At 35.7% G+C, this 26,655-nt stretch overlaps 1 protein-coding gene across 1 annotated transcript in view; it reads right to left on the minus strand.

The window, feature by feature from the left end:
• LOC148956205 (putative imidazolonepropionase) overlaps positions 1-26,655 on the minus strand; it is a 124,113-nt gene that overhangs the window by 90,970 nt on the left and 6,488 nt on the right. The window contains exon 2 of the mRNA XM_089094495.1: positions 1,704-1,883. Coding sequence (XP_088950621.1) covers positions 1,704-1,849 — 146 coding nt within the window. The 5' untranslated portion in view covers positions 1,850-1,883. The remainder of the gene's footprint in view (positions 1-1,703; positions 1,884-26,655) is intronic.

The following is a 26,655-nucleotide window of genomic DNA, read 5'->3' on the forward strand; positions in this document are numbered from 1 at the left end:
TCATCCTGCTAAAATACCTTGTAGACATACACTAAATCGTTCTGCAGTTCTTTAGGGACCTCAGATGGACTTCTGTCGGCCAGTGTTTCACATATGGACTACAAATTAAAGAAAAAAACAAAAAAAAAGTGATGAAGTTCTATCCTCTAAAGCGCGATCTCTCCTGTCCCGAACCATAGTACCCAGTTATTTCAACCGCAGTTATACTCGGTGTCACTTTTAGCCCACATGTTTCAAACATTGCAAAGAAAGGAAATTATGCCTTAAGATCGTCGGTTAATTTTCTTTGCCTGGGATTTTCTACAATGCAACTCAAACTGGCATATCTGTGTTATGCGCTTTGCCTAAGAACGCATATCGGGTCTGGGGCCCTCAAGTCATTTCAAAACGATGATAACGGCCGCGAAGAACATCAATAACCAGTAGTAGAATATACTTGTTTGTACTCATCGCCTTTAAGTTTTCAACTGTGGTAGTATGGCGGATTAGGTCAAACGCTTTTTGATAATCAGCAAAAACAAGCCCACAGTACTGTTTCTTTGATCTAGCCCTTCTGCGGAATAGTGTTATCAAATAGTAAGTAGTACAAGTATGGTGCAGACAACCGTAACGAAATTGGTCAAAGGAAGGGCTAATTTGAGAAAGAAATTCGCAGTAAATGAACAATTTAGTCACTTGGCTAGGTTAGGAGTAATCAAGATCTGCCACAGCTGGTCACAAGGTTTTGGATCTTTTACTTTTGGTATAACTCGTGCGTATGCCTTCTTTCATGTCTGAGGAAATATTTTTTCCTTAGAACACTGATTAATCACTGAGTGAAGGTTTTCACCATGAAAACTGCATTTTCAATCAGTAACTTTAGTGGCAGTTCTCCAGGATACGAAGAACAGTTCTTTTTAAGCTTCTCGATATCCTTGAAGACCGTATGTTCTGTTATTTCTGCAGTCAATTCTTCGGAAAAACCTGGTATGAGCGTTTCAGTTTCACAGTCGTTGATGGAAGGGTAAGTGGTGTAGATTCTTGAGAAAAATGCGTTCACTTCAGTAGATGTCAATGGTGATCCGTTATGTTTATCCATCTTAATGTCACTGGCTATTTTCTTTTCAATTAAACGTTGAACCTCAGTATGTCATTTCAAAGGATCAGTATTCAAAAGTAGTGACACATTCTCACGGACCTAACGTTGTCTAGTATCTCTGTTACCTTAGCTACACGATTCTACAGTGACTTTGCCGCATTTAACTGACCGCTGGAGTGAAGCTGGCTGGAGTTCTTGGCCATCTTTTTGATTTCTTCCGTCACCCATGGTTTGTCGCTATCGCTGACTACCATGGTTTTAGTGAGGAAGTTTTTGTGGTACTTTTTTAGAGGTAGAGAATTGAAGGTATCCACTTTTATATTCAGGTTTGTCACTGAACAAAGAAGGCACGGTGCCCTTCCTATGATGGATGGGTACCTTAGAAAAACCGGAAAGTGTATTTTTGTTGCTCGATAATTTGTAGTAGTTTACCTTGTTTTGATCAGTTATGTTTGGCTACCCAAATAAAAAAAATAGTTAAAGATTAGAAATTAGTGTAGGTGACATTAAAATTAAAATAGCATTGACGTGAAAAAGATTTTTATGTCAAGGAGTGGAGAGCAGGTAGGATTTTTGTAAAAAAAAAAAAAAAGAAGTTAGAAACGGAATATTAGAGTATACTTACTCGTCAATAAGAATTGAAATTCCTTCTCCGTTGCATTCGGTCAAAATGGCTAGGCCTGACTGAGTTTGTTCAAGTCCGCGCAACATTTCCTCGCCATTAGCCGTAACTCGCACTACTTGCTTAGCGTTCTTAACTAAAAGCTTCATCGCTACCTATTAATATAAGGAGAATCAGCAATCCCTGAAAAAAAAAACGAAAAAAATCCATAAATATTGGGAGTACTGAAGCTAATACATTATTCGGTTTCAATGTACCATAAGACATAAAAGTTTTGATTATAAAATTAGTCCCTAAAAGAAAAAAATCCAATATATTGCCAGCCTTGATACGTGCAGGCCACATCAGGGGATCCACCAACAAAAGGTTAGAGGCTTGCAAAAATTTGCCCAAAACCCAGTAGCTCACCAGTTAATGAGCCACACTAGCCAATTAATTTATAAATGGATTGAGTATGAATGAATTGTGAAATGGATGATAAAATGAATTCCTAATATACGTTAAAATATTGATTTCCTTTCAAATCTGACATAATTCCGACAAACCATTCTGGTGTGTGGTATTAAGACGATTATTAAATAACTTCCCCTCCCTAAACCAAGACCCAATCCGTTCAGAGCTCCTATTAGGTTTAACTACAAGACTACGACTTGCACACTCCAGCGCTTCTTTGATATGTGAAACCCTCTTCTGGGTGAGGTCATGATCACAAGAATGTATGGGATCTGTTCCCTGCTGATATCTGATTGTATCTGGAAACCCAAAATCACACTAGACACAAAATCATACTAGCAACAAAGTTAGCTCGTGATCCTGTGTTCCCTTCTGGTAGATTTCGTGATAACATGAATTTAGAGACTCTAGCCCCACAAAGAAATCGGATTGAGCCATGAATCTCTAACGACAAACATAAGACGCTAGATCTTACTCTCCACTTAATGTGGTTGAAATCTGAAGACGTTTCCTATATAATATGGGGATGATAATAATTCCTCCTCCCCTTTTATCCTTAGCAAAGGCTGTAAAGGGTTTAGCTATGTCCCGAAAGGCATAGGTAGGACAGTTACTATCACTTTCTAGAAATTATGGGTAAGATCCAACAATACCTTCTGGTAGGCTTCGCAATAAAAGGAATTTACGGATTCACTCCTCCAACAGCGATCGAATAGACCCTCAACCTAAAAAGTTACAATTAGCACAATAGATATTATTTCCCACCAAGTATGACAAAGATCCCGCAATCCGTTCTGGTGGATGTCATGATGACTAAAATTTAGTGCTATCATATTCCCAAAGAGGGAGGATAGACTATGGAACCCTGATACGCGAAACTAGGACACTCACTCTTTTTTCAACAATGTTTGGCTGATATCCACCAACTCTTTCTGAAACTTGAGCTGATAAAAATATGCTGGAACCCCATAATTCACCTATGTGGTGGAATAATTCCAGATTTTTTTTTATTCCAGTTCCGAGCACAATTTTTATTTGCGTAAACAGTTTCAGGAAATTGGTTAAGAATAAAAACTATTCAAAAAAATCAAAATAGAATATAGTAATCAGAAAGAAGCACGGTATTTTAATGTCAGTTTCTGGAAAGATAATTCTATGCCCTACATAAGTCTGTCATTATTACATTATTCCTCAGAGTTTCTATGATGGAGGTATGACAATTTCGTTTTTTTTCATATTAAGATAAAACACTTTTATTCTATAAAACCAATAAAGTTTTCCAAACTTAAAGTGAATCTATCTTCCCTGTCTCACGATCTTCAATCGGAAGATGTTTCAAGTTTTTTGTATGAAAAAATAACTATACACGCAATAGTGTTGCACGGCAACACAAATAAATATATAATCTCGTTTATTATACTCTATTCTTATTTATTTTCGATTGGAGCCCCTCCCTCCAATCAACCTTGCTCTGGTGTTCTTGTATTAGTCTAACAGGGAAATAATTCTATGCATTATAGCTGGCGCTTTGTATAAGAGCAGATGTCAAGAATTCATCACTTGTCTGAGATTAAATTAAAAAAAAAGTTTTTTAACTGAAAGTAAGGAGTGAAATTAAAACTTGAAACGAACAGAAATGATTCCGTATATGAAAGGGGCTGTACCATCCTCAACGCCTCACTCTTTAAGCTAGTTTTTTATGATTTCTGTTCGTTTTAAGTTTTAATGTCGCTCCTTACTGTCAGTTAAAAAAAAAAAATTATTTTATTTCTGAACATTTTTTAATTAATGCAGCTTTGATTTTGGCTCACCGTACATTATTAATTAAAACGAAATTTGCATATTAATTTTACTTTTTTTGGCTAAATGGCCTTCTCAAAATTTTGATCTGACGTAACTTACGAATTAACTTGCGTAACGAACTTCTATATTCGTATATTTTTATTACGTGCATTAGGGGGTTCGCCCCTAGTCAATACCTCGGTCTTTACACAAAAGTTCAAATTTTATTCCAATACTTTAAGAATGACCCCTTAATCACAAAGGCCGCTAATTAGAATAAATAGCTCTGATGAAAGTACAAACAAAACTTTAGGGTCAAGAATGAGGTAATGACTAGGGGGCAAAAATAATCATATACGTAATAATTCCTGTTCGTTCAAGTTTTGATGTTGCTCCTTATTTTCAATTGAAAAAAAAGATTTTTTATTTAGTTTCTCATCGTTTTATAAATAGTGCTGGGAATCCGGTGCCCCCTTCATAGCAATGTCCCTTCCCCTATGAAATATTCCTCCGTGGAAAGATCCTTCCACGGTTCCCTCGCCCCCCCCCAACTACCAGAATCAATCCCCCCCCAAAAAAAAAATTCTGTATACTTCCAAATATCCAATACTGTAGGTAAACGATGGGCAAAGTTCATAACTTGCAGACCTTCCCCCGGGGAATGTGGAGATTAAGTCCTCCTCAAAGACATAGTTATTATATTTTTCGACCATGCTGAACAAAATGGCTATCTCAAAGTTTTGATCGGGTGACTTTGGGGAAAACATGAGCGTGGGAGGGGGCCTAGTTGCCCTCCATTTTTTGATCACTTAAAAAGGGCACTATAACTTTTAATTTCCGTTCGAATGAGCCCTCTCGTGATATTCTAGGACCACTGAGTCGATACGATCACCCATGTGGAAAAAAGAACAAAAAAAAAACTAATAAACAAAAAACAAATAAAAAAGCATCCGTTATCTTTCTTCTGGCAAAATAAATACAAAATTCCACTTTTTTGTAGATAGGATCTTGAAACTTCTACAGTAGGGTTCTCTGATACGCTGAATCTGACGGTGTGATTTTCATTAAAGTTCTATGACTTTTAGAGGATGTTTCCCCCCTTTTTGTCAAAAATGGCAAATTTTATCAGGCACATAATTTTTTATAGGTAAAACTAAACTTGATAAAACTTATATATTTAAAATCAGCATAAAAATTTGATTCTTTTGATGTATCTATTGGTTTCAAAATTCCGTTTTTTAGAGTTTCGGTTAAAACTGAGCCGGATCGCTCCTTACTTACAGTTCGTCACCACGAAATTTTTGAAAAAAAGGAGTGTCTCGTAGGAGAAACAATTGCTTTTATCAATTCTTACAGTTGTATACATCCACTTTCTTTCGTAACTAAATTGAAAGCAAGACATGCACAAAAAGTAATTTCTCTCTCTCTCTCTGTTTTCGATGGATTCCCTATAGACACTTGTAACAAGGGCACGTTCCTTTTATCAAATTTTGGTTTTGATTTTCACCCTCTTGATTACTTATTTCTTGTTTTTTTTCTGTTGCCTTACTAATGGCCTCATTTGGTCTTTCAAGCGTTTAGAGAGACAAATCCACTCTGTAAGATATGTTTCTTTACTCTTGAGTTCCTGTTTGGTAAGAAAATTGAAGTAAAATTAACTTTGAAAAATATCTTGAGCACGATTTATGCGTTTGAAACAGTATCGAGAAGAAAGGTTATTTAAAAAACGGGAGATAAAATCGGGAATTAAAAATATTTAAGAAAATACCGCAGAAAAGGAATTGATAGAGTTAAAAAAGCTCATACGTAGAAAATATGGCACTACTATTTGTGTCACAAAGAACTTTCTAGTGCTAAAAGACTATTGATTCTATTCACACATCCCTAGAATATGAACTTGAATTTGAAACCAGAGAAAGATAGCTGAATTTAGTACCTGAAACTGTGAAAATTCTGCCAGGGATACTCCACTGGGTAAAAAATCTCTAGAACTAAATACCTTCAAAGTTTACTCTCTTTTTTTTCTGTTAATGTACAATCATAATAGTTCAATTAACAGCCCGACTTCGAGATTTTAGTAGACATTGCTAATAAAGAACTATGTTTTTCCCATGTATTTTTGCCCCTTGCCTCATCGTATAGAATCAGTGATCATAGAAAGTTCACGGCGGGCTCATTAGATTGCAAATACTTAATGTTAGTGCCTTTTATAGAGATCAGTCTCTCAGCCACAATTTCGACGCCTGGGCCCCAGGATACCACAGAATCCCCTAATGATACCGGGTTAAAATTTTAAGATAATCTTTTTTATTTATTTAAATCGTTACTTGAATTTGAAGCGTTACTTGAATAGGGGAAGGGAAACCATTAGACATGCTCACAATCATCATAGGTTTTTAGAGATGGGCAAAGCCACGACATTGCAGATGGCACAGAAAAGGCAGAATCTTTTAGTGAGTTTTTCGGTTCGGTGTTTTCACCGAAACCAACCCATCATCCCCGAAATCTCGTTACCGGAAGCAAACAAAACTTATAGGTATGACGGTAGGGATGTCACAGTAGAATAAATACTCGCAATTGAAATACATTGTAAACTCGATAGCAACAAAGGAAGTAATGTACACAGTCTTTCGAATTCTACGGTGTGCCATCTTGCAATAGTTTTAGCAGAACCGCTAACACACATTTTTAATTCGCATTCAAGATCTAACAAATGCCCTAAAGCATGCGAAGATTTGACTGTCAAACCGTTACACAGAGAACGTAAGCAGTAAAGTAAAGGTAAATAGAAATGGTAAAGGTAAGTAGAAAGGCAGATTCTGAAAATTATAGACCGATAACTGATACTCCGTTTTTGTGGAAAAAGAAAGAAATATCAATAATTGGCATTCCAAATTATTTTGAATTGAACAATCTGTAGTGATGCTCAGCACGAACTTATAAAAACAAAGTTCATCTAAAATGCAGCTTCTAGGAGTAAAATTAAATAAAAAAAACAAGTTTTTTAAAGTGAAAGTAAGAAGCGACATTAAAACTTAAAACGAACAGAAATTATTCCGTATATGAAAGGGACTGTCCCCTCCTCAACGCCTCACTCTTTACGCTAAAGTTTTTTATTATTTTAAAAAATAAAGTTGTGAGACAGAGTCAAACTTTAGCGTAAAGAGCGAGGCGTTGAGGAGAGGACAGTCCCTTTCATATACGGAATAATTTCTGTTCGTTTTAAGTTTTAATGTCGCTCCTTACTTTCATTTTAAAAAACTTGTTTTTTTTTATTTAATTTTTGAATGTTTTTGAATAAATACAGGTTTTGATCTTGGCTCACCGTACATGAATAATTAAAAAAAAATTCATATTAATTTAGTTTTATTTAGTTAAATGGCTTTCTCGAAATTTGTTTAATTTTATTTACGAACGTTTTTATTAGTAATAAATATACGTATATGAAAGGGACTGTCCCCTCCTCAACGCCTCGCTCTTTACGCTAAAGTTTTTTATTGTTTTAAAAAATAGAGTTGTAAGAAAAATTCAAACTTTAGCGTAAAGAGCGAGGCGTTGAGGAGGGGACAGCCCCTTTCATATACGGAATAATTTCTGTTCGTTTTATGTTTTAATGTCGCTCCTTACTTTCAGTTTAAAAAACTTGTTTTTTTTTTATTTAATTTTTGAACGTTTTTGAATAAATGCAGGTTTTGATCTTGGCTCACCGTACATGAATAATTAAAACAAAATTTTCATATTAATTTACTTTTATTTAGTTAAATGGCTTTCTCGAAACTTGCTTAATTTTATTTACGAACGTTTTTATTAGTAATAAATATACGTAACTTACGAATTAACTTACGTAAAGAACTTCTATATTCATATATTTTTAATTTGTTTATTAGGGGGTTCGCCCCCTAGTCAATGCCTTGCTCTTTAAGCGAAAGTTCGAATTTTGTTCCAATTCTTTAAAAATGACCGCTTAATCACAAAGGCCGTTAATTAGAATAAATAGCTCTTATGAAAGTACTAAAAAATCTTTGGCTTAAAGAGCGAGGTATTGAATACGGGGTGAACCCAATCATATATGTAATATTTTCTGTTCGTTTGAAGTTTCGATGTTGCTGCTATTGCAGTTGAAATACTTGTTTTTTTTATATTAAATTTCTGATCTTTTTTTAAATAATGCTGGGAAGTCCGGCGTCCCCTTCATAGCAATGACCCTTCCCCCTTAAAAACTTCCTTCATGGAAAGATCCTCCCACATAACCCCTGACTCACCCCCCTCCCCCACTACCAGGAAAAATCTCCCCTGAAAACGTCTGTATACTTCCAATTAACCAATGCTATGTGTTAACATTGGGTAAAATTCATAACTTTCAGCCTTCCCCTTGGGAATTTAGGGGGATTAAGTCATCCAAAAGACATACTTATTATATTTCGAGCCTCTTGAACAAAATGGCCATCTCAAAAGTTTTATTAGGAGACTGTGGGAAAACAATCAGTGTGAGAGGAGGGCGGGTTGCACTCCATTTTTTTTGGTTACTGTAAAAGGGCACTATAAATTTTAATTTACGTTCCAATGAGCCCTCCCAAGATATTATAGGACCACTTGGTCGATACGATCACCCCCGAAAAAAACAACAACAAACAACCAAATAAACCCGCACCCGTGATCTTTCTTCTGGCAAAAAATGTAAAATACCACATTTTTGTCGATGGGAGCTTGAAACATCTACAGTAGGGTTCTCTGATACGCTGAATATGATGGTGGGATTTTCATTAAGGTTCTATAACTTTTAGGGGGTCTTTCCCCCTTTTTTCTAAAATCAGCCAAATTTTCTCAGGCGCTTAACTTTTGATGGGTATAACTAAACTTGATAAAACTAATATATTTGAAATCAATATTAAAATCTGATTCTTTTGATGTATCTATTTGTATTAAAATACCGTTTTCTAGAGTTTCGGTTACCATTGAGCCGGGTCGCTCCTTACTTACAGTTCGTTACCACGAACTGTTTGATTAATCTAAAAAAACAAAGTTTTTCCAAGGGAAGTAAAGAGCGAAGTTGAAACTTAAAACGGACAAAAATTACTGCTTCACAGACATCCAATATATATCAATCAAACTTGTACAAATTAACCAACTAATTATGTTTCCCTGTGTTTCTAGGATTATAGAAAACTAGCGCTTTACTGAAAATACAAAAATGAAGTATTAAAAACAGGAATATTGATTTGGGAGTGAAAAGTGAGTATGAAGCCTGACAACAATAAGCTAATCTATAAAGCTTTTCATAGACTTACACCAGTTGTGACATCAGTAACTTTCCATATACAATTAAAATTATCTTAAAAACATAAGCGTAAAATTAAATATTTTTTTAATAACTGCAAAGTCATTGAACAACATACAGATTATAGAATTAATTTATCAGGTAGCATTTTGGAACAATATTCAATAGTACTATAAGCTATAATATCTATAGTGATTTATAAACCATCTTTAAATGTAAGAAATATACTTTAGTATTACTTGAAATGAAGATCAAATGAGACATAATATGAACTCTGAAAATATGGTTATTTGTCTCTACACAACAGTGAATTTCAAGCTATGATACAAATTCTAAAGCTAGTCTATAGTCCTAATCCTAATGCCATTAATTTGGATTTAATTCGAACTTTTATACAAAGTATTCATTTCTTGTCCTTTTTAAAACAAAAACAACAGCCAGGCATTGAAATGAGCCGCCGTGCAGAGGTGACACAAAATTAAACGAGAAAAAAAATAAAGCAATACTCCTAAAATGAATTGTAATTTATCTTAAAAAGGATTGATGCTAAAAGGGATTGACAATAGTTTTATTCTGTAAAAAGTGTCCTTAATTGGTTTGCTTTTACTGTACCAAAATTTCTATATTATTTTGTGTTTTCAGTAAAGTGCTAGTTTTCTATAATCCTAGAAACACAGGGAAACATAATTAGTTGGTTTATTTGTATTATTTTGATTGATATATATATATATATATATATATATATATATATATATATATATATATATATATATATATATATATATATATATATATATATATTAGATAGGCTGTGAAACAATAATTTTTGTCCGTTTTAAGTTTCAACTTCACTCTTTACTTCCCTTGAAAAAACTTAATCTTTAATCTTTGCTCGTTTTTGATTCAAATTTAATGTAGAAACAACGCTGCCATGATCTTTTTTATTTATACGGAATAATTTATGTTCGTTTTAAGTTTTAATGTCATTCTTTGGTTTTACTTGAAAACTTATGAAGCTGTTTAAGACTACATTTAGAAGGTTGTATTTATGCCTAGTCACTTTTATAAATTTGACTTAAGAGAATATTCCCATAAAGTTTGCTTTCCATTTTTGCACCCATTTTTTTCAAATGAAATAAGTGCCTTTTTCAATGAAATAACCAAAAAAAAGTGTTTTTCAAAACCTAGGCAGGAGCAAAAAATAAGGGGGCAAGGACGTCCCTTCCCCTCAATTACCGCCATTAGAACTAGCACACAGGCTTCATTGCAAAGTGAAGTTTGAAGGCTTAATTCAAAAGTGTTTATCATTCAAGCTTAATTTTTGGTAGATTTTTAGTTGAAATGTTTTTAGTTTTGGTTAATTTGTTTTCGCAATAATCTTTCACTTTAAAGATGAGTAGAAGATTACTGAAACTTACACAGGTGGTTTGGAGGGGGATTATATGTAAGGGGTTCTTATAAACCTCCAGTTAAGGGCTTTGGACCATAATTATGGCAATGATACCGTCTAAGAGCTTCCAAACTCTTCCACTTAAGAAGTGGCACCAAAAGTGCCGTTTTCAGTGCTATATGGCATCTATAGATTGTAAAATTGATTAAAAGCACGTAGATATGAGTAATAGCTTTAAATTGAGTCTTCCCGGGATATGCTCAGGGAAATTAGTGCATCAAATTTGCAAAAATAGTGGATTATCTAAAAAGAAATGATAAAAAAGAATCGAATTTAAAGTCCAGCGCTGTACTAAGAGAACCACGCCTCTAATAATCTAATTTAATATATTAGGGTTTGTAGGACTTTAATTGCGTAGCTTATTAAGGGAGCCTAGAGGAGGAACCTGCGGGAGGTGTTCTTGCAAACTTCGAGTTAAGGGTTTTGGATCATAATTATTACAATTATACCGTTTTATACTTTCAAGATTTTCTACTTAAGAAGTGGTACCAAAAGTGTTGTTTTCTGTGCTATATCTCACTGAGCAAATGTTTCAAATGAGGCATTAAACATCGGTCTAAGAAGCTCTGGTAAACACTAGCCCCAGCTTTTACACTTCAGACATGGCACAAAAAGTGTCATTTTTAGTACCATTTGAATCTTGCAAACGGCGGAATTTATAGGAAAAACGTAAATATGAGCAATATTTTTTATATGAGCTATCGAAAATCTAACTGTGATGTTCTGGTTACCCGCTAGCCCCACCCCTTCAGAAATAGTATAAAATCCCCTTTTTTGTACCATATGGCACTTGCAGATCGTGAAATTTATATAAACCAAGCACACATGAGAAATAGCTTCTAACTGAGCTCTTAAAAGTCTCTCTATGATGTTCTAGATACCCGCTAGGCCTGAAAAAAAAGAAGAAAAAATACCGTTTTTTAGCTTTTAGTCACTATGGGCTGTGGTTCGCTCTTTACAAGGTTGCAGCTACCGCTGCAACCATGGTACCAAACAGTCGAGAAGTTTGCTGAATGTACGATCTAAGCAGACCGATTTCATAGCCACAAGGATAAATGACGCATTGGATTTGTATGATTTAGGCTTTATATTTGCAAATTAGGGGGGTTGGGGTAAGGTTAGGTTGAATTAGGTTTTTAACCCCTTTCTGAGATTTATTTTACCCCCTCCTCTCTTAACGTGCAAATATTTACCCCAAATTATATTATTATATAAACTAAAGTGTCATATTTTCATCATGTTATGGCATCTTTCATTATGATTAACCTAACAGCCCTTCTTGAGTGTGTTTGTATAATACATAAGTAGGCCTACCAGTAATTTTTCTTTCAAGAGGCAATAGACTAATGCTACCAATTTTCTGTGTGTTTTTAAGTTAATCGCTGATGGTGGAATTTGTAGCAAGGGCGTAGAAAGGGCTTAATTTTATATGGGGCAGGGGGAGGCAACTGCCCCCTTCAGACCCAAGTTTGCCCCCCCCCCCCCGGCTGAAATTTCGTTTCTGAAAAAAAAACTAAGATAAGCCTTCATAATTCAAGCATCCAGAGAAACGGGTCAGTTTTCTTTAGTATGTCTTTGCCTCTATGGTAATATATGGTAATACATTTTTCCATTTTCACTATCATTTTAACTTGATTTGGAAAAATTGGATCCAACTTTGCCCCCCCCCCACCGCAGGATTTTGACGAAATTACGCCACTCACGTAGATATTATCAATATTTTTTATATGAGCTATTAAACATCTGTCAAGACACATGCGATACCAATACGCCCAATAACAATACGCTAACGCCAACGCGCGTGATATGAATACGCACCGATACAGTGTGCAGCCCTTTCTTCAGGGAGTACGGAGGGTCGTATCATCACCAAAACCAAAGATATTTGACTTTTGAACTATGTTGAACAAAATGACTATCTCAAAATTATGATTGGATGACTTTGGTGGGGGGGGGGGTCTTCAGGGAAGGGGGGAGGGCTATTTGCCCTCCAATATTTTTCGTCACTTGAAAAGGACACTAGAAAATTTAATTTCCGTTCGAATGAGCGATTATACATCTCTCTGTGATGTTCTGGTCACCCCCTAGTGTACCGTGAGTAAAATGCGATGTATTAAAAATACCAAAATAAAGTTCCTTCTTTCTAAAGATAATTCCGACTTCCTATAATTAAGTTAAATCTAGTTTCAAAAATGAAAAGTCCTTAATCAGCAAAGAAAAAAAAACCGCTGTTAGCCTCAGACAGACAAAGAACGGCGCTATCCAAGCTTTGGATTTCGCTAAGAGAATGGGCAATAAAAAAGGTGCTACGCACAATATTTCTAAGGAAGTTTAAATCATAAGAACCGTGTGAACGTTTGAATCATCGGAAATATTTAGAAAAATTTATTGGACCAAGGGTTCACATCCTTGGGCCACTTGAGCCAATTGTGAGACAGTTATCACAGCGCAGGACAAAAAAAACTACGTTTGATAGTGGGGCAAAAGTGCTTTTTGAAATTATTTGTAAATCGGAATCAGGACCATTCAGATAGAATTTTTTCGCCATTCAAGCTTGGCGATTCTTTCATTGTTGTATCTCAGTCACCGTTATTGTCATTTGAAGTGATCCATTGCTGTTCACCCAAATATGTAAGTTTCAATAAATCTATTGCTTTTTTTCCTGTGTTTATTTCATTTTATGTGTCCGTAGCCAGCTTAATAACAGGTAATTAGTTCGCAAATCTCATTGGACGTTCCCAGGAAATCTGACTTCCAGATAGCTCAAGGAAAAGAGGTCACATTTATACTTCTACACGTTTTATTTTCTCTCATTAATTGAGGGTGGCGCGGTCATAGTTACTTCACTTCCCATTGCTGTGGCGCGAGGCTTGTTGGCACAATCTTTAGCGTTATAAGCGGCGCTATCGGAGAACTTATAAGGTGTAAGTTCACGACCTTTGAGCATAATATTACCTTCGACGCGGTCAATATTTATTACCAATTAAGCCCAGTCCTTTTCATTTATAGCCACATTTTTATAGTCACACAAATAATTTTTATTGCTACAAATGGCGCGGTCGGTAGGATAAAGTTCCTTCTTTCTAAAGATAATTCCGACTTCCTATAATTACGTTAAATCTAGTTTCAAAATGAAAAGTCCTTAATCAGCAAAGAAAAAAAACCGCAGTTAGCCTCAGACAAAGAACGGCGCTATCCAAGCTTTGGATTTCGCTAAGAGAATGGGCAATAAAAAAGGTGCTACGCACAATATTTATAAGGAAGTTTAAATGATAAGAACCGTGTAAACGTTTGAATCATCAGAAATATTTAAAACAATTTATTGGACGAAGGGTTTGCATCCTTGGGCCACTTGAGCCAATTGTGAGCCAGTTCTTACAGCGCAGGACAAAAAAAACTACGTTTGATAGTGGGGCAAAAGTGCTTTTTGAAATTATTCGTAAACCGGAATCGGGACCAGTCAGATAGAATTTTTTCGCCATTCAAGCTTGGCGATTCTTTTATTGTTGTATCTCAGTCACCATTTTTGTCATTTGAAGTGACCCATTGCTGTTCATCCAAAAATTTAAGTTTTGATAATTTTATTGCTTTTTTACCTGTGTTTATTTCATTTTATATGTCTGTAGCCAGCCTAATAACAGGTAATTAGTTCACAAATCTCCAAGGACGTTCCCAGGGAATCTGATCTCCAGATAGCTCAAGGAAAAGAGGTCACATTTATATTTCTACACATTTTATTTTCTCTCAATAATTGAGGGCGGTGCGGTCATAAAGTTACTTCACTCCCCATTGCTGTGGCGCGAGGCTTGTTGGCACAATCTTTAGCGCTATAAGCGGTGCTATCGGAAAACTTATAAGGTGTAAGTTCACGACCTTTGAGCATAATAATACCTTTGACGCGGTCAATATTTATTACCAATTAAGCCCAGTCGTTCTCTTTTATAGCCACATTTTTATAGCCACACAAATAATTTTTATCGCTACACTAGCCCTGCTATAAAAAAAAATAATAAAAAAAACGGGAGACGCATCAGTGCTACAACAAGGAAAAAGTCATTTTCTTTGTTGTTCAAGGAGGAGGACTGTAATTGCTCTGTATAAGTTTTCGACCATGGTGATTCCAATGATACATTTTTGATTTTGATCTGACGCCATTTTCAAGGAGTTTCAGGCTTTTTTTCGAAATCATCATAAATTTCTTCTCGCAATAAACTTTTACTTTTAAGACGAACCAAAATAATGGTTATCATTCCTCAATCAGTGTCAGATGGCAATTTGTTTCCAGTAGGCAGTTTTTTCCTAAACATCAATTTTGACTTTTGATTCTGACCGTGTTAAACAGTTTATAGTGAATTCTCCAACAGACTAATGAGACTTATTAAGGGGCCTGGGAGGGGGAGCATACGGGAAGGGTCCCTTTAAATCTCCAGTTAAGGGTTTTCGAACATAATTATTACAATGGTACCGTTTTATGCTTCAAAGATTTTTAACTTAAGAAATGGCACAAAAGGTGCCGTTTTTTGTACTATTTGGAAGTTACGAATGGCAAAACTGATTTAAATCACGTAGATATCAGCGATTGTTTTCAAATCGGCAATTAAACGTCTCTCTAAGAAGCTCTGGCAGTCCACAAACCCCATGCTATCTCACTTGGGACATGGCATCAATAGTGCCACTTTTAGCGCCTATTGGCAGTTAAAGCTAACGGACTTTATAAATAAAACATAGATTTGAAAAATAACTTTCATGTGAGCGATTAAACATCTGTCAATGATGTTTTTGTAGCCTGCTAGCCCCAGCCCTTGAGAAATGGCACAAAATGTGCCATTTTTGTGCCATATGGCACATGCAGATGGTGGAATTTATAAAAAGCACGTAGATGTGAGAAACAGCTTCTAATGAGCCATTAAGCATTTCTCTATGATGTTCTGGTAAACCGCTAGCCCTGAAAAAAAAGAAAAAAAAGGGAGACAGATCAGTGCTACCCATACAAAAAAGTGATTTTTCTTGTTTTTCAGGGTTGGTGACTGTAATTTCCCTGAATAAGGTTTTCGACTATGCTGATTCCAATGGTACATTTTTCATTTTCATCTGATGCCATTTTCGAGGGGCTTCAGGCTTTTTTAGAAATAACCATAAGTTTCTTTTCCCAATAAACTTTTATTTCTAATACGAACTGAAACGATAGTTACCATTCCTGAACCAGCATTACATGGAAAATTTTTTCACCTGGCTGTTTTCTTCTAAACGTGTTTTTAACTTTTGGTTACTATGGGCCGTGGTTCGCTCTTTACTAGGTTGCTGCTGCCGCTGCAACCATGATGAGCCTAGAAAATGACTGAAAAAAAACAACAGTGGATATCAATATTCCCGATACGATACATGCGATACCAATACGCACGATACCGATACGCGCGATGTCGATACGCCCAATACCACATACAGCCCTTCCCCAGGGACTACGGAGGGCCATATCATCATCAAAACCATATATATTGGACCTTTGAACTATTTTAAACAAAATGGCAATCTCAAAATATTTATAGGACTTCTTTGGGGGAGGGGCCTGTAGGGAGGGGGGCTATTTGCTCTCCAATCTTTTTGGTCACTTAAAAAGGGCCATTACAAATTTGATTCCCTTTCGAATGAGCTATTACATACCTCTCTATGATGCTCTGGCCAACCCTAGCCCTTCTAGAAAAAAAAAGAAAGAAAGAAAAAAAGGTAGACAGATCAGTGCTACCCATGCAAAAAAGTCATTTTCCTTTGTGTTCAAGGTGGGGGACTGTAATTATCCTACAGAAATTTTTCGACCATGCTGATTCCAATGGTGCACTTTTTATTTCAATGTGACGCCATTTTCCAGGGATTTCAGGCTCTTTTTCGAAATCACCATAAATGTCTTTTCGCAATAAAGTTTTACTTCTAAGATTAACTAAAACAATAGTTACCGTTCCTGATTCAGTGCCAAATGGCGATTTTTTCTCACTAGACAGATTTTTAGAAAACACGTTTTTCGACTTTTGGTTACTATGGGCTGTGGTTCGTTCTTTACTAGGTTGCAGCTGCCGCTGCAACCATGATGCCTCGCCGGAACATGCTTTAAAACAATGAGCCTAGAAAATGACTGAAAAAAAAACCAACAGCGGATACCAATATTCCCGATACGATACATGCGATACCAATACGCACGATACCGATACGAGCGATATCAATAGGCCCGATACCACGTACAGCCCTTCCCCTGGGACTATGGAGGGCCGTATTAACATCAAAATCATATATATTGGACCTCTGAACTATGTTTAACAAAATGACTATCTCAAACTTTTTATAGGATTTGTTGGGGGGCGGGGGCCTGTCGGGAGGGGGGCTATTTGCCCTCCAATCTTTTTGATCATTTAAAAAGGGAACTTAAAAATTTAATTCCCTTTCGAATGAGCTCTTACACACCTCTCTATGACGCTCTGGCCACCCCCTAGCCCTTCTAGAAAAAAAAATGAAAGAAAAAAAGGGACAGATCAGTGCTACCCATGTAAAAAAGTCATTTTCCTTGGTGTTCAAGGTGGGGGACCGTAATTATCCTACAGAAGGTTTTCGACCATACTGATTCTAATGGTGTACTTTTTGTTTCGATTTGATGCCATATTTAAGGGGTTTCAGGCTCTTTTTTGAAATCACCGTAACTTTCTTTTCGCAATAAACTTTTACTTCTAAGATTAACCGAAACAATAGTTAACATTCCTGAATTAGTGTCAAATGTAAATTTTTTATCACTAGACAGTTTTTTTAAAAACACGATTTTCAACTTTTGATTACTATGGGCTGTGGTTCGCTCTTTACTAGGTTGCAGCTTCCGCTGCAACCATGATCAATGATTTTCATAAAATCACTGATAGCTTTTATTTAACTGTATTTAATTTGTTTTTTTTTTAAGGCGCTAGATAAAATATGTACAGAACTGTTGATTTGTAAGTCTGAGAGACGTAAAATTGGTCCTCGAGCTCTATCATATATCCGTGATTATCTTAATGGAAGAACGAAAAGAGGAATAGTAGGTAATAATACCTTATCACCGGCTCAGGTAGAAAGCAGAATTCTCCAAGAAAGCGGAGTAATTCAAATGATATAGACAAACAGTAAATCATGCAGACAGCGATCTTTTACTGCAGGACGTTGCTGGAATGAACAAATAGAATCGTTTGAATTCGTGTTCATGGAAAAATTTATGCAGTAGAAGCAAAGAGAGACCTTGGTGTCTACTTTGCCAATAGGCTAAAATTGTATATACATGCAGTATTTATGTCAAAAATACAAACTCTTGTTTCCACATTCTCAAACGTATGTTCCAAAAGTTCAGATTTCAGAACTCCAAAACCTTCTGTGAGGCCTGTTGATGAGTATTTCCTTGCCTTATGGTATCTGTTAAACCGCTCATACAGATAGCGACTAGAATCTCCACTAAGGCGAGCGACAAGGTCTATGCCTCGAGAGTGCCACAAGAAGTGAATAAAGGAACCAGTTCGAACTGGTTCGTTTTTAGAGTTTACAATTGTTGGAATCATCTTCAAGAGGATATTGAATGTTCCGAAATTTTGCATAACTTAGTAGCTTACTATCTAGTGATTTATTTTCCACTACGAATAGGAGGATCCTCATTTTAGTTCTGAAATATAAAATATTGACTTATGTTTGCTGCATTATAACTTGGTAGTAGTAGTTACTCCTCGAGCTTTATTTTTTCGCATGCAGAGCAAGCGGTCTGGTAATAATAAATAAATAAATTTGGGTTCCAGGAGTAACATCGACCGTGTAGCCCAAGGGACAGGAGTACAAAATTATGCAGATTGTCCATTCCAAAATAGAGCACTGATGGAGGCAATACAATGGGCATTTTAGATCTAGTTGAAAGAAGAATAGAGTAGGTAATTCTAGTCTGTGTGACTGAAGGTCCTAAAGTAAGACCCTCTGCCCAAAACCCAATACCCGTCTAACTTTGCACAGATAAAAGTATTTTACATGAGATCGTAACTTACAATCCCCAAAAGAAGCTTTTGCAGTCTTCAGTAATTCTACTGAAGACTTATGGATGCAATTTGTGGCCAAGGATCCTAAAACAATTCAGCTTTAAAATGCATCAGCAAGGGAATAAAGTCTGTTGCCACACCAAAGACAAAGACTGCTTACTCTATTGCAAGATATACAGTTTGTGGTATCATTTTCACATCTCTTGCACGTTCTTGCTATGGAATTGCCTCTCAAGTGGACTGCTCAAAGAGATCTATTTGGACCTTGATACGTCAGACGCCATAGTTGGTAAGCCCCTCGATAATCCAGGGAAACAACGTGAAAAGTGCGACACGAAGTTTTGTGTGACACACGAAAAAACGAAAAACATTATAGACATAATTAATTTAGTGGTTGAAGTTCTGAGGAGCTGTTCGCAGACAAAGTTCACCCAAAATTTCTCCTAAAGAACATCGTCCATGCGCTGTTTTGACACCCATCGATTCCGAGACCGATGATTTGAAAAGTTGATTCTCATAGGGCACGCTCAAATGTTTTCGGATCACACTTTTTCCGCCTCAGAGAATTGTGATGCCACAGACAAGTCGCTTAAGCACATAGTGACAGATATTTCTAGTGCGTATAGTCACCTTCTTGGGATATCCGAACCAGCTATAAGAGCAAATGGCTTTCGACTTGTCGAAAATTTCTGCTTGAAATCAATAAAAAGTAAGTATGTTCATCAAAATCGTGCTAAATTCGTCCAAAGTATGTATTTAAGTATCTATGGAGTAATCAGTTATATAATTGAGGCCAAATTACAATATAAGTGTCATGAAAACAAATAACTTCCGATTTTCACCCCATTTTGTGTGGAAGGATTTTTGAACCTGTTCAATGTTAATTAGAAGCTAGAGAAGGATTTTTAAACTCACAATCAAACAGTTCGTGGTAACGAACTGTAAGTAAGGAGCGATCCGGCTCAATAGTAACGAAAACTCTAAAAACCGTAATTTTGATACCAATAGATACATCAATAGAATCAGATTTTTATGCTCATTTCAAATATATAAGTTTGATTAAGTTCAATCTTACCCATCAAAAGTTACGCACCTGAGAAAATTTGCCTTATTTTCGAAAAGGAGGAAACTACCCCTAAAAGTCATAGAACTTCAATGAAAATCACACCATCAGATTCAGCGCATTATAGAACCCTATTATAGAAGTTTCAAGCTCCTATCTGCATAAATGTGGAATGTTGTATTTTTTGCCAGAAGAAAGATCACGGATGCGTGTTTATTTGTTTGTTGTTTTTTTTCTTATTCCCCAGGGGTGATCGTATCGTTCCAGTAGTCCTAGAATATCGTGCGAGGGCTCATCTGAACGGAAATTAAAAGTTCTAGTGACATTTTTAAGGGACCAAAAAAATTGGAGGGCAACTTGGCCCCCTACCACGCTCATTTTTTTCCCAAAGTCACTCAATCAAAATTTTGAGATAGCCATTTTGTTCAGCATTGTCGAAAAACTAATAAATACGTCTTTGAGGATGACTTAATCCCCCACAGTTCCCGGGGGAAGGGCTACAAGTTGTGAACTTTGCCCATTGTTTTCGTATTGCATTGGTAAATCGGAAGTATACAGACGTTTCAGGAGGGATTTTTTTCTGGTGAGGGGGGGTTGGAGGAGGAGGTTACGAGGGAGGATCTTTCCATGGAAGATTTATCCGTGGGGAAAGGGACATTTTTATGAAGGGGTTGCCGGATATCCCACCAATATTTAAAAAAACGATCAGAAATTAAATTTAAAAAAACAAGTTTTTTTCAACTGAAAGTAAGGAGCAACATTAAAACTTAAAACAAACAGAAATTATTACGTATATGAAGGGGTTCACTCCCTAGTCAATACATCGCCCTTTACGCTAAAGTTTTTTCTTTAGTACTTTTAAAAGAGCTATCTATTCTAATTAACCAGTCTTTGTGATTCAGGGGTTTGTGATTCGAACAAAATTCGAACTTTAGCGTAAAGAGCAAGGTATTGACTAGGTGTAAACTCCCTAACATACGTCATAAAAACATACAAATATAGAAGTTCGTTACGTAAGTTAACTCGTAAGTTACGTCATAACAAAATTTCGAGAAAGCCATTTAGCCAAAATAATAAAATTAATATGCAAATTTAATTCTAATTATTCATGTACGGTAAGCCAAAATAAAAGCTGTATTAATTCAAAAACATCCAAAAATTAAATAAAAAAACAAGTTTTTTTTAACTGAAAGTAAGGAGCGACATTAAAACTTAAAACGAACAGAAATTATTCCGTATGTGAAAGGGGCTATCCCCTCCTCAACGCCTCGCTCTTTACGCTAAAGTTTGACTTTGTCACACAACTTTAGTTTTTGAAACAATAAAAGGCTTAAGCGTAAAGAGCGAGGCGTTGAGGAGGGGACAGCCCCTTTCATATATGGAATAATTTCTGTTCGTTTTAAGTTTTAATGTCGCTCCTTACTTTCAGTTAAAAAAAACTTGTTTTTTTTTATTTAATTACAAAAATGAGGCTATTATCGCAACAGAAATGTTCTAAAACAAAAACCAACAGGTAACCATTATTTCGATAATTATTTTTAGTAGCCAACACAGTGTGTATTTAAAGATTTTTGAACTTGTTGATTATAAGGAGAAAACAGTAAAATGAAAGTTCAAATCTACTGGAGAAAATAGAGTAGACAGCATATATTTGTTCCGAGATAGCTGCCAGTCCTCCCCCTCCCCCACCCTTGGGACGAAAAAATTAAAGCTATAGCAGGTAAAATAAAAAAAAACGATAGTGAAATGAAATTTTAAATGCAGTTGCACTAGGGATTGAGAGCTGGGTATTCATTTAAAAGTTGGTTCATCTCCCGTCCCACTGTGGAAATTTTTTGAAAAATATGAACACACAAGAATCCCAATAGTTGGGCCCCAAAATAAAGTTTCCTGCTGACTCTATGAGAATACCTTAGTAAAAGGCTTTACAGGGATCAGCAAACAGGTTACAGCGTATGCCTTTTGGTAATATTAACACATTTAAATTTTATATTTTCTTTTTATAAAATAGATAATAAATACTGGAGGTACATACGTAATTTATTTCATAGGAGAGTGGGGAAAACTTAAAACCAATAGTAACTACACATATAAAATTCTTAGAGATTCTGAATTAACCCCGAAAATTGAGACCTCGGTAAACAAGAAGCAGGGGATGCACAGGTCAAATCTGTCGCCCCTTCCGGTGCACGCACTAATATGTTTCTCTGACGCTCAATCCTAACAATATAAATAAAAAAAACAAGTTTTTTTTAACTGAAAGTAAGGAACGACGTTAAAACTTAAAACGAACAGAAATTATTCCGTATATAAAAGGGGTTGTCCCCTCCTCAACGCCTTGCTCTTTACGCTAAAGTTTTTTATTGTTTAAAAAAATAAGAGTTGTGAGGAAGTCAAACTTCAGCGTAAAGAGCGAGGCATTGAGGAGGGGACAGCCCCTTTCATATACGGAATAATTTCTGTTCGTTTTAAATTTTAACGTCGTTCCTCACTTTCAGTTAAAAAAACTTGTTTTATTTTTAATTTAATCTTTGAACGTTTTTGAATTGATGCAGGTTTTTATTTTGGCTCACCGTACATGAATAATTAAAACAAAATTTGCATATTAATTTTACTTTTATTTGGTTAAATGACTTTCTCGAAACTTGTTTAATTTTATTTGCGAACGTTTTTATTAGTAATAAATATATGTATACTTACAAATTAACTTACGTAACGAAATTCTATATTCATATATTTTTAATACGTATATTAGGGGGCTCGCCTACTAGTCAATACCTCGCTCTTTAAGCTAAAGTTCGAATTTTGTTCCAATTCTTTAAAAATAACCCCTTAATCACAAAGGCCGTTATGTAGAATAAATAGCTCTTATGACAGTACTAAAAAATATTTGGCTTAAAGAGCGAGGTACTGACTAGGGGGTGAACCCAATCATACACGTAATATTTTCTGTTCGTTTTAAGCTTTGATGTTACTCCTTATTTTCAGTTGTAAAACTTGTTTTTTTATAGTTAATTTCTGATCTTTTTTTTTAAATAATGCGGGGAAATCCGACGCCCCCTTCATAGCAATGTCCCTTCCCCAATGAAAACTTCTTTCATGGAAAGATCCTCCCACATAACCCCCGACCCACCCACCCCCCTACTACCAGAAAAAATCCCCCCTGAAAACTTCTGTAGACTTCCTAATAACCAATACTATATGTTAACATTGGGCAAAGTTCATAACTTTCAGCCCTCCCCCCGGGGACTTCGGGGGATTAAGTCATCCTAAAGGACATATTTATCATATTTTCAACCATGCTGAACAAAATGGCTATCTCAAAATTTTGATCAGGTAACTTTGGGAAAAAATGAGCGTGGGAGGGGGCCTAGTTGCCCTCCATTTCGTTGGTAACTTAAAAATGGAGCTAGAACTTTTAATTTCCGATCCAATGAGTCCTCCCACGATATTCTAGGACCACTGGGTCGATACGATCACCCCTGGGAAAACAAAAACAAAAAAAAAATAAATAAACACGCATCCGTGATCTTTCTTCTGGCAAAAAATGCAAAATTCCACATTTTTGTAGATAGGAGCTAGAAATCTGTACAGTAGGGTTCTCTGATACGCTGAATATGATGGTGCGATTTTCATCAAGGTTATATAGCTTTTAGGGGGTCTTTGCCCCTTTTTTCGAAATTAGCCAAATTTTCTCAGGCACGTAACTTTTGATGGGTAGGACTAAACTTGATGAAAGTTATATATTTGAAATCAGCATTGAAATCTGATTCTTTTCATTTATCTATTGGTATCAAAAACACGTTTTCTAGAGTTTTGGTTACCATTGAGCCGGGTCGCTCCTTACTTACAATTCGTTACCACGAACTGTTTGATATACCAAAGTAAAATAAAAATATAATACTGTAGAAAGAAATTTTGGATTATATTTGCATATTAGGGGGGGTGTTAGTAAAGTATAGCGGGTCTGCATGTTTAATGTGCTAGGTACAATTATTCTGGCTGTACTCCCCCCCCCCCTAATGTGCAAATATATAGTCCAAATCATATATTTTCCATTTATTCTGTCACTTCTCTTTCTCTTGTTTCACGCTACCGGTTCTATAACGCGTCTATGAATGAATTAAACAAAAAAAAAGAGCAACATTAAAACTTAGAACGAACAAAAATTATTCCGTAAATAAAAGGGGCTGTCCCCCCTCAGCGCCTCGCTCTTTACGCCAAAGTTTGACTTTTTCTCACAAGTCTATTTTTTAAAACAATAAAAACTTTAGCGTAAAGAGCGAGGCGTTGAGGAGGGGGCAGCTTTCATATACGGAATAATTTTTGTTAGTTTTTAAGTTATTTTAATGTCGCTCCTTACTTCCAGTTTGAAAAAAATTGTTTTTTTATTTAATTTCTGGACTTTTTAATTAATGCAGGTTTCCATTTTGGCTCACCGTACATGAATAATTAAAACAAAATTTGTATATTAATTTTTCTTTTTTTGGCTAAATGGCTTTATCGACATTTTGATCTGACGATTTTGCGAAAAAAGGGGTGGAGGAGGGTTCTAATCGCCCTCCAATTTTTTGGTTACTTAAAAGGACACTAGATCTTTTAATTTTATTTACCAACGTTTTTATTAGTAATAAATATACGTAGCTTACGAATTAACATATGTAACGAACTTCTATATTCGTATATTTTTATTAAGTATATTAGGAGGTTCGTCCACTAGTCAATACCTCGCTCTTTAGGCTAAATTTTGAATTTTTTTTTCCAATAATTTAAAAATGACCCCTTATTCACTAAGGCCGTTAATTAGAATAAATAGCTTTTATGAAAGTACTAAAAAAAACTTTAGCGTAAAGAGCGAGATATTGATTAGGGTGTGAACCCTATTATATACCTAATAAATACTGTTCGTTTTAAGTTTTGATGCTGAAAAGTTTTCAGTTGAAAAGCTTTTCAGTTGAAAAGTTTTTCAGTTGAAAACTTTTTTTTTATTTAATTTCTGATCGCTTTTTTTAATAATGCTGGGAAATCCGGCGCCCCCTTCATAGCAATGTCCCTTCCCCCATGAAAACTTCCTCCATAAAAAAATCCCCCATGTAACCCCCGATTCCACTCCACTACCAGAAAAAATCCCCCCTGAAAACGTCTATATACTTCCAAATAACCAACAACATATGTAAACATTGGGCAAAGTTCCTTACAGCCCTTCCCCAGGGGACTCTGGGGGATTAAGTTATCCTCAAAGATATAGTTATTATATTTTTCGACAATGCTGAACAAAATGCCTATCTCAAAATTTTGATCCGGTGACTTTGGGAAAAAATTAGCGTGGGAGGTTCCCTAGTTGCCCTCCATTTTTTTGGTCACTTAAAAAGCCACTAGAACTTTTAATTGTCGTTCGAATGAGCCCTCCCACGATATTCTAGGACCATTAGGTCGATACGATCACCCCTGGGAAAAAAAACAAATAAACACGTATCCGTGATCTTTCTTCTGGCAAAAAATAAAAAATTCCACATTTTTTTTAATAGGAGCTTGAAACCTATCTGAATCTGATGGTGTGATTTTTATACTATTTTTATGCTCATTGAAATCAGCATAAAAATCTGATTCTTTTGATGTATCCATTGATAGCAAAATTTCGTTTTTTAGAGTTTCAGTTACTATTGAGCCGGGCCGCTCCTGACTTACAGTTCGTTACCACGAACAGTTTGACAACTTGAGTGGTAGGGCGTTTATCATATACGTACCCAAAAGAGATTCGTTAGCATTGAAAACAAACCGAACTGTTTTAAAAGTTATCTGTCACCCCCTCCCCTTTTTCCCTGCTCCTTGCGCTAAAATGTAACTTGAAAGATACAACGTGTAAAAAATAGCGTATTTTTAATTATAGGTAACTTACTTTCCATTGTCTTTTTCAGAATTGAAACTGAAAAGTACGATGTTTTAAAATAGTATACGTTCCGACATATGTTTTGTTTTTCATCCGAGGGCAAGTTATATTTTAACGTGAAGAACAATGCTTTATGTTGTAAATTTGTGTGAAGTGCCTTTTGAATTGTTTAATAAGCATTATCTGGAATAGGTGGCTAGACAGTAAGGGAAAAAAAAAGAAGTGATATCTATTTTATGATTACCGGAATGAATTAAAAAGGATAGCCAAAATCTTCTCCGGTTGCAATTTTCTCTTTTAAAAATTTCCTTAGACCAAAATATCACTCCCCCCCCTTTTAGTCAAGCACATACGGAAGAACTAGCTTGGGTCTGTGCCTCGTCCATTTCCCAGCCACGGAGTTCTCATACTCAGGATTTCGCTAATAATTTCATTCATTTTATATATAGTTCGCATTTTTTTTGGAAAGCATATCCAGCCCACTCCTCCACCCTCACCCCCCCCCACCCCCACAAACACACACATAAGCTAAAGTAAATTCCAAAAACATGTCAGACCTCGTGTTTTTTGTGTTTTTTTATTGCTACAATTATTATTAATCAGGACACAGAGAAAGACCCAGGAGAATTAAAATAGTCAATGTAATATTAAAGATGGCGATGCTGGAAATCAATAGTGGAATGAAATTGTTTATGTTTACTGAGAAAGCTTGGGTAAATTCGAAAACTCAATAATAATAGATTATGAATATACACCTTTACAGGAAAATTTTAAAACCCCTCTTCTAAATTGGCATTTCTCTATCAATTTATGTCTCTATTTTTTGTTACTGCTTGACTAATTAGTAGCGTTGTTAATTAACCATGCTTCATAACACAATAACAAAAAGTTTTTCGTCCCTGCTGTTAAAGTGCAACAGATTTTTTTTTTCACAGCACCATTGTTTACGTTCATTGTCTTGTCGCTGTCAATTTTTGGTATCATTAGCTCCCAATGGTCCCGCTTTTAGAAC

The sequence above is a fragment of the Artemia sp. Qi Xiang Cuo genome, chromosome 1 (genome assembly GCF_049724085.1).
Source record: "Artemia sp. Qi Xiang Cuo chromosome 1, ASM4972408v1, whole genome shotgun sequence".
NCBI lineage: Eukaryota > Metazoa > Arthropoda > Branchiopoda > Anostraca > Artemiidae > Artemia > Artemia sp. Qi Xiang Cuo.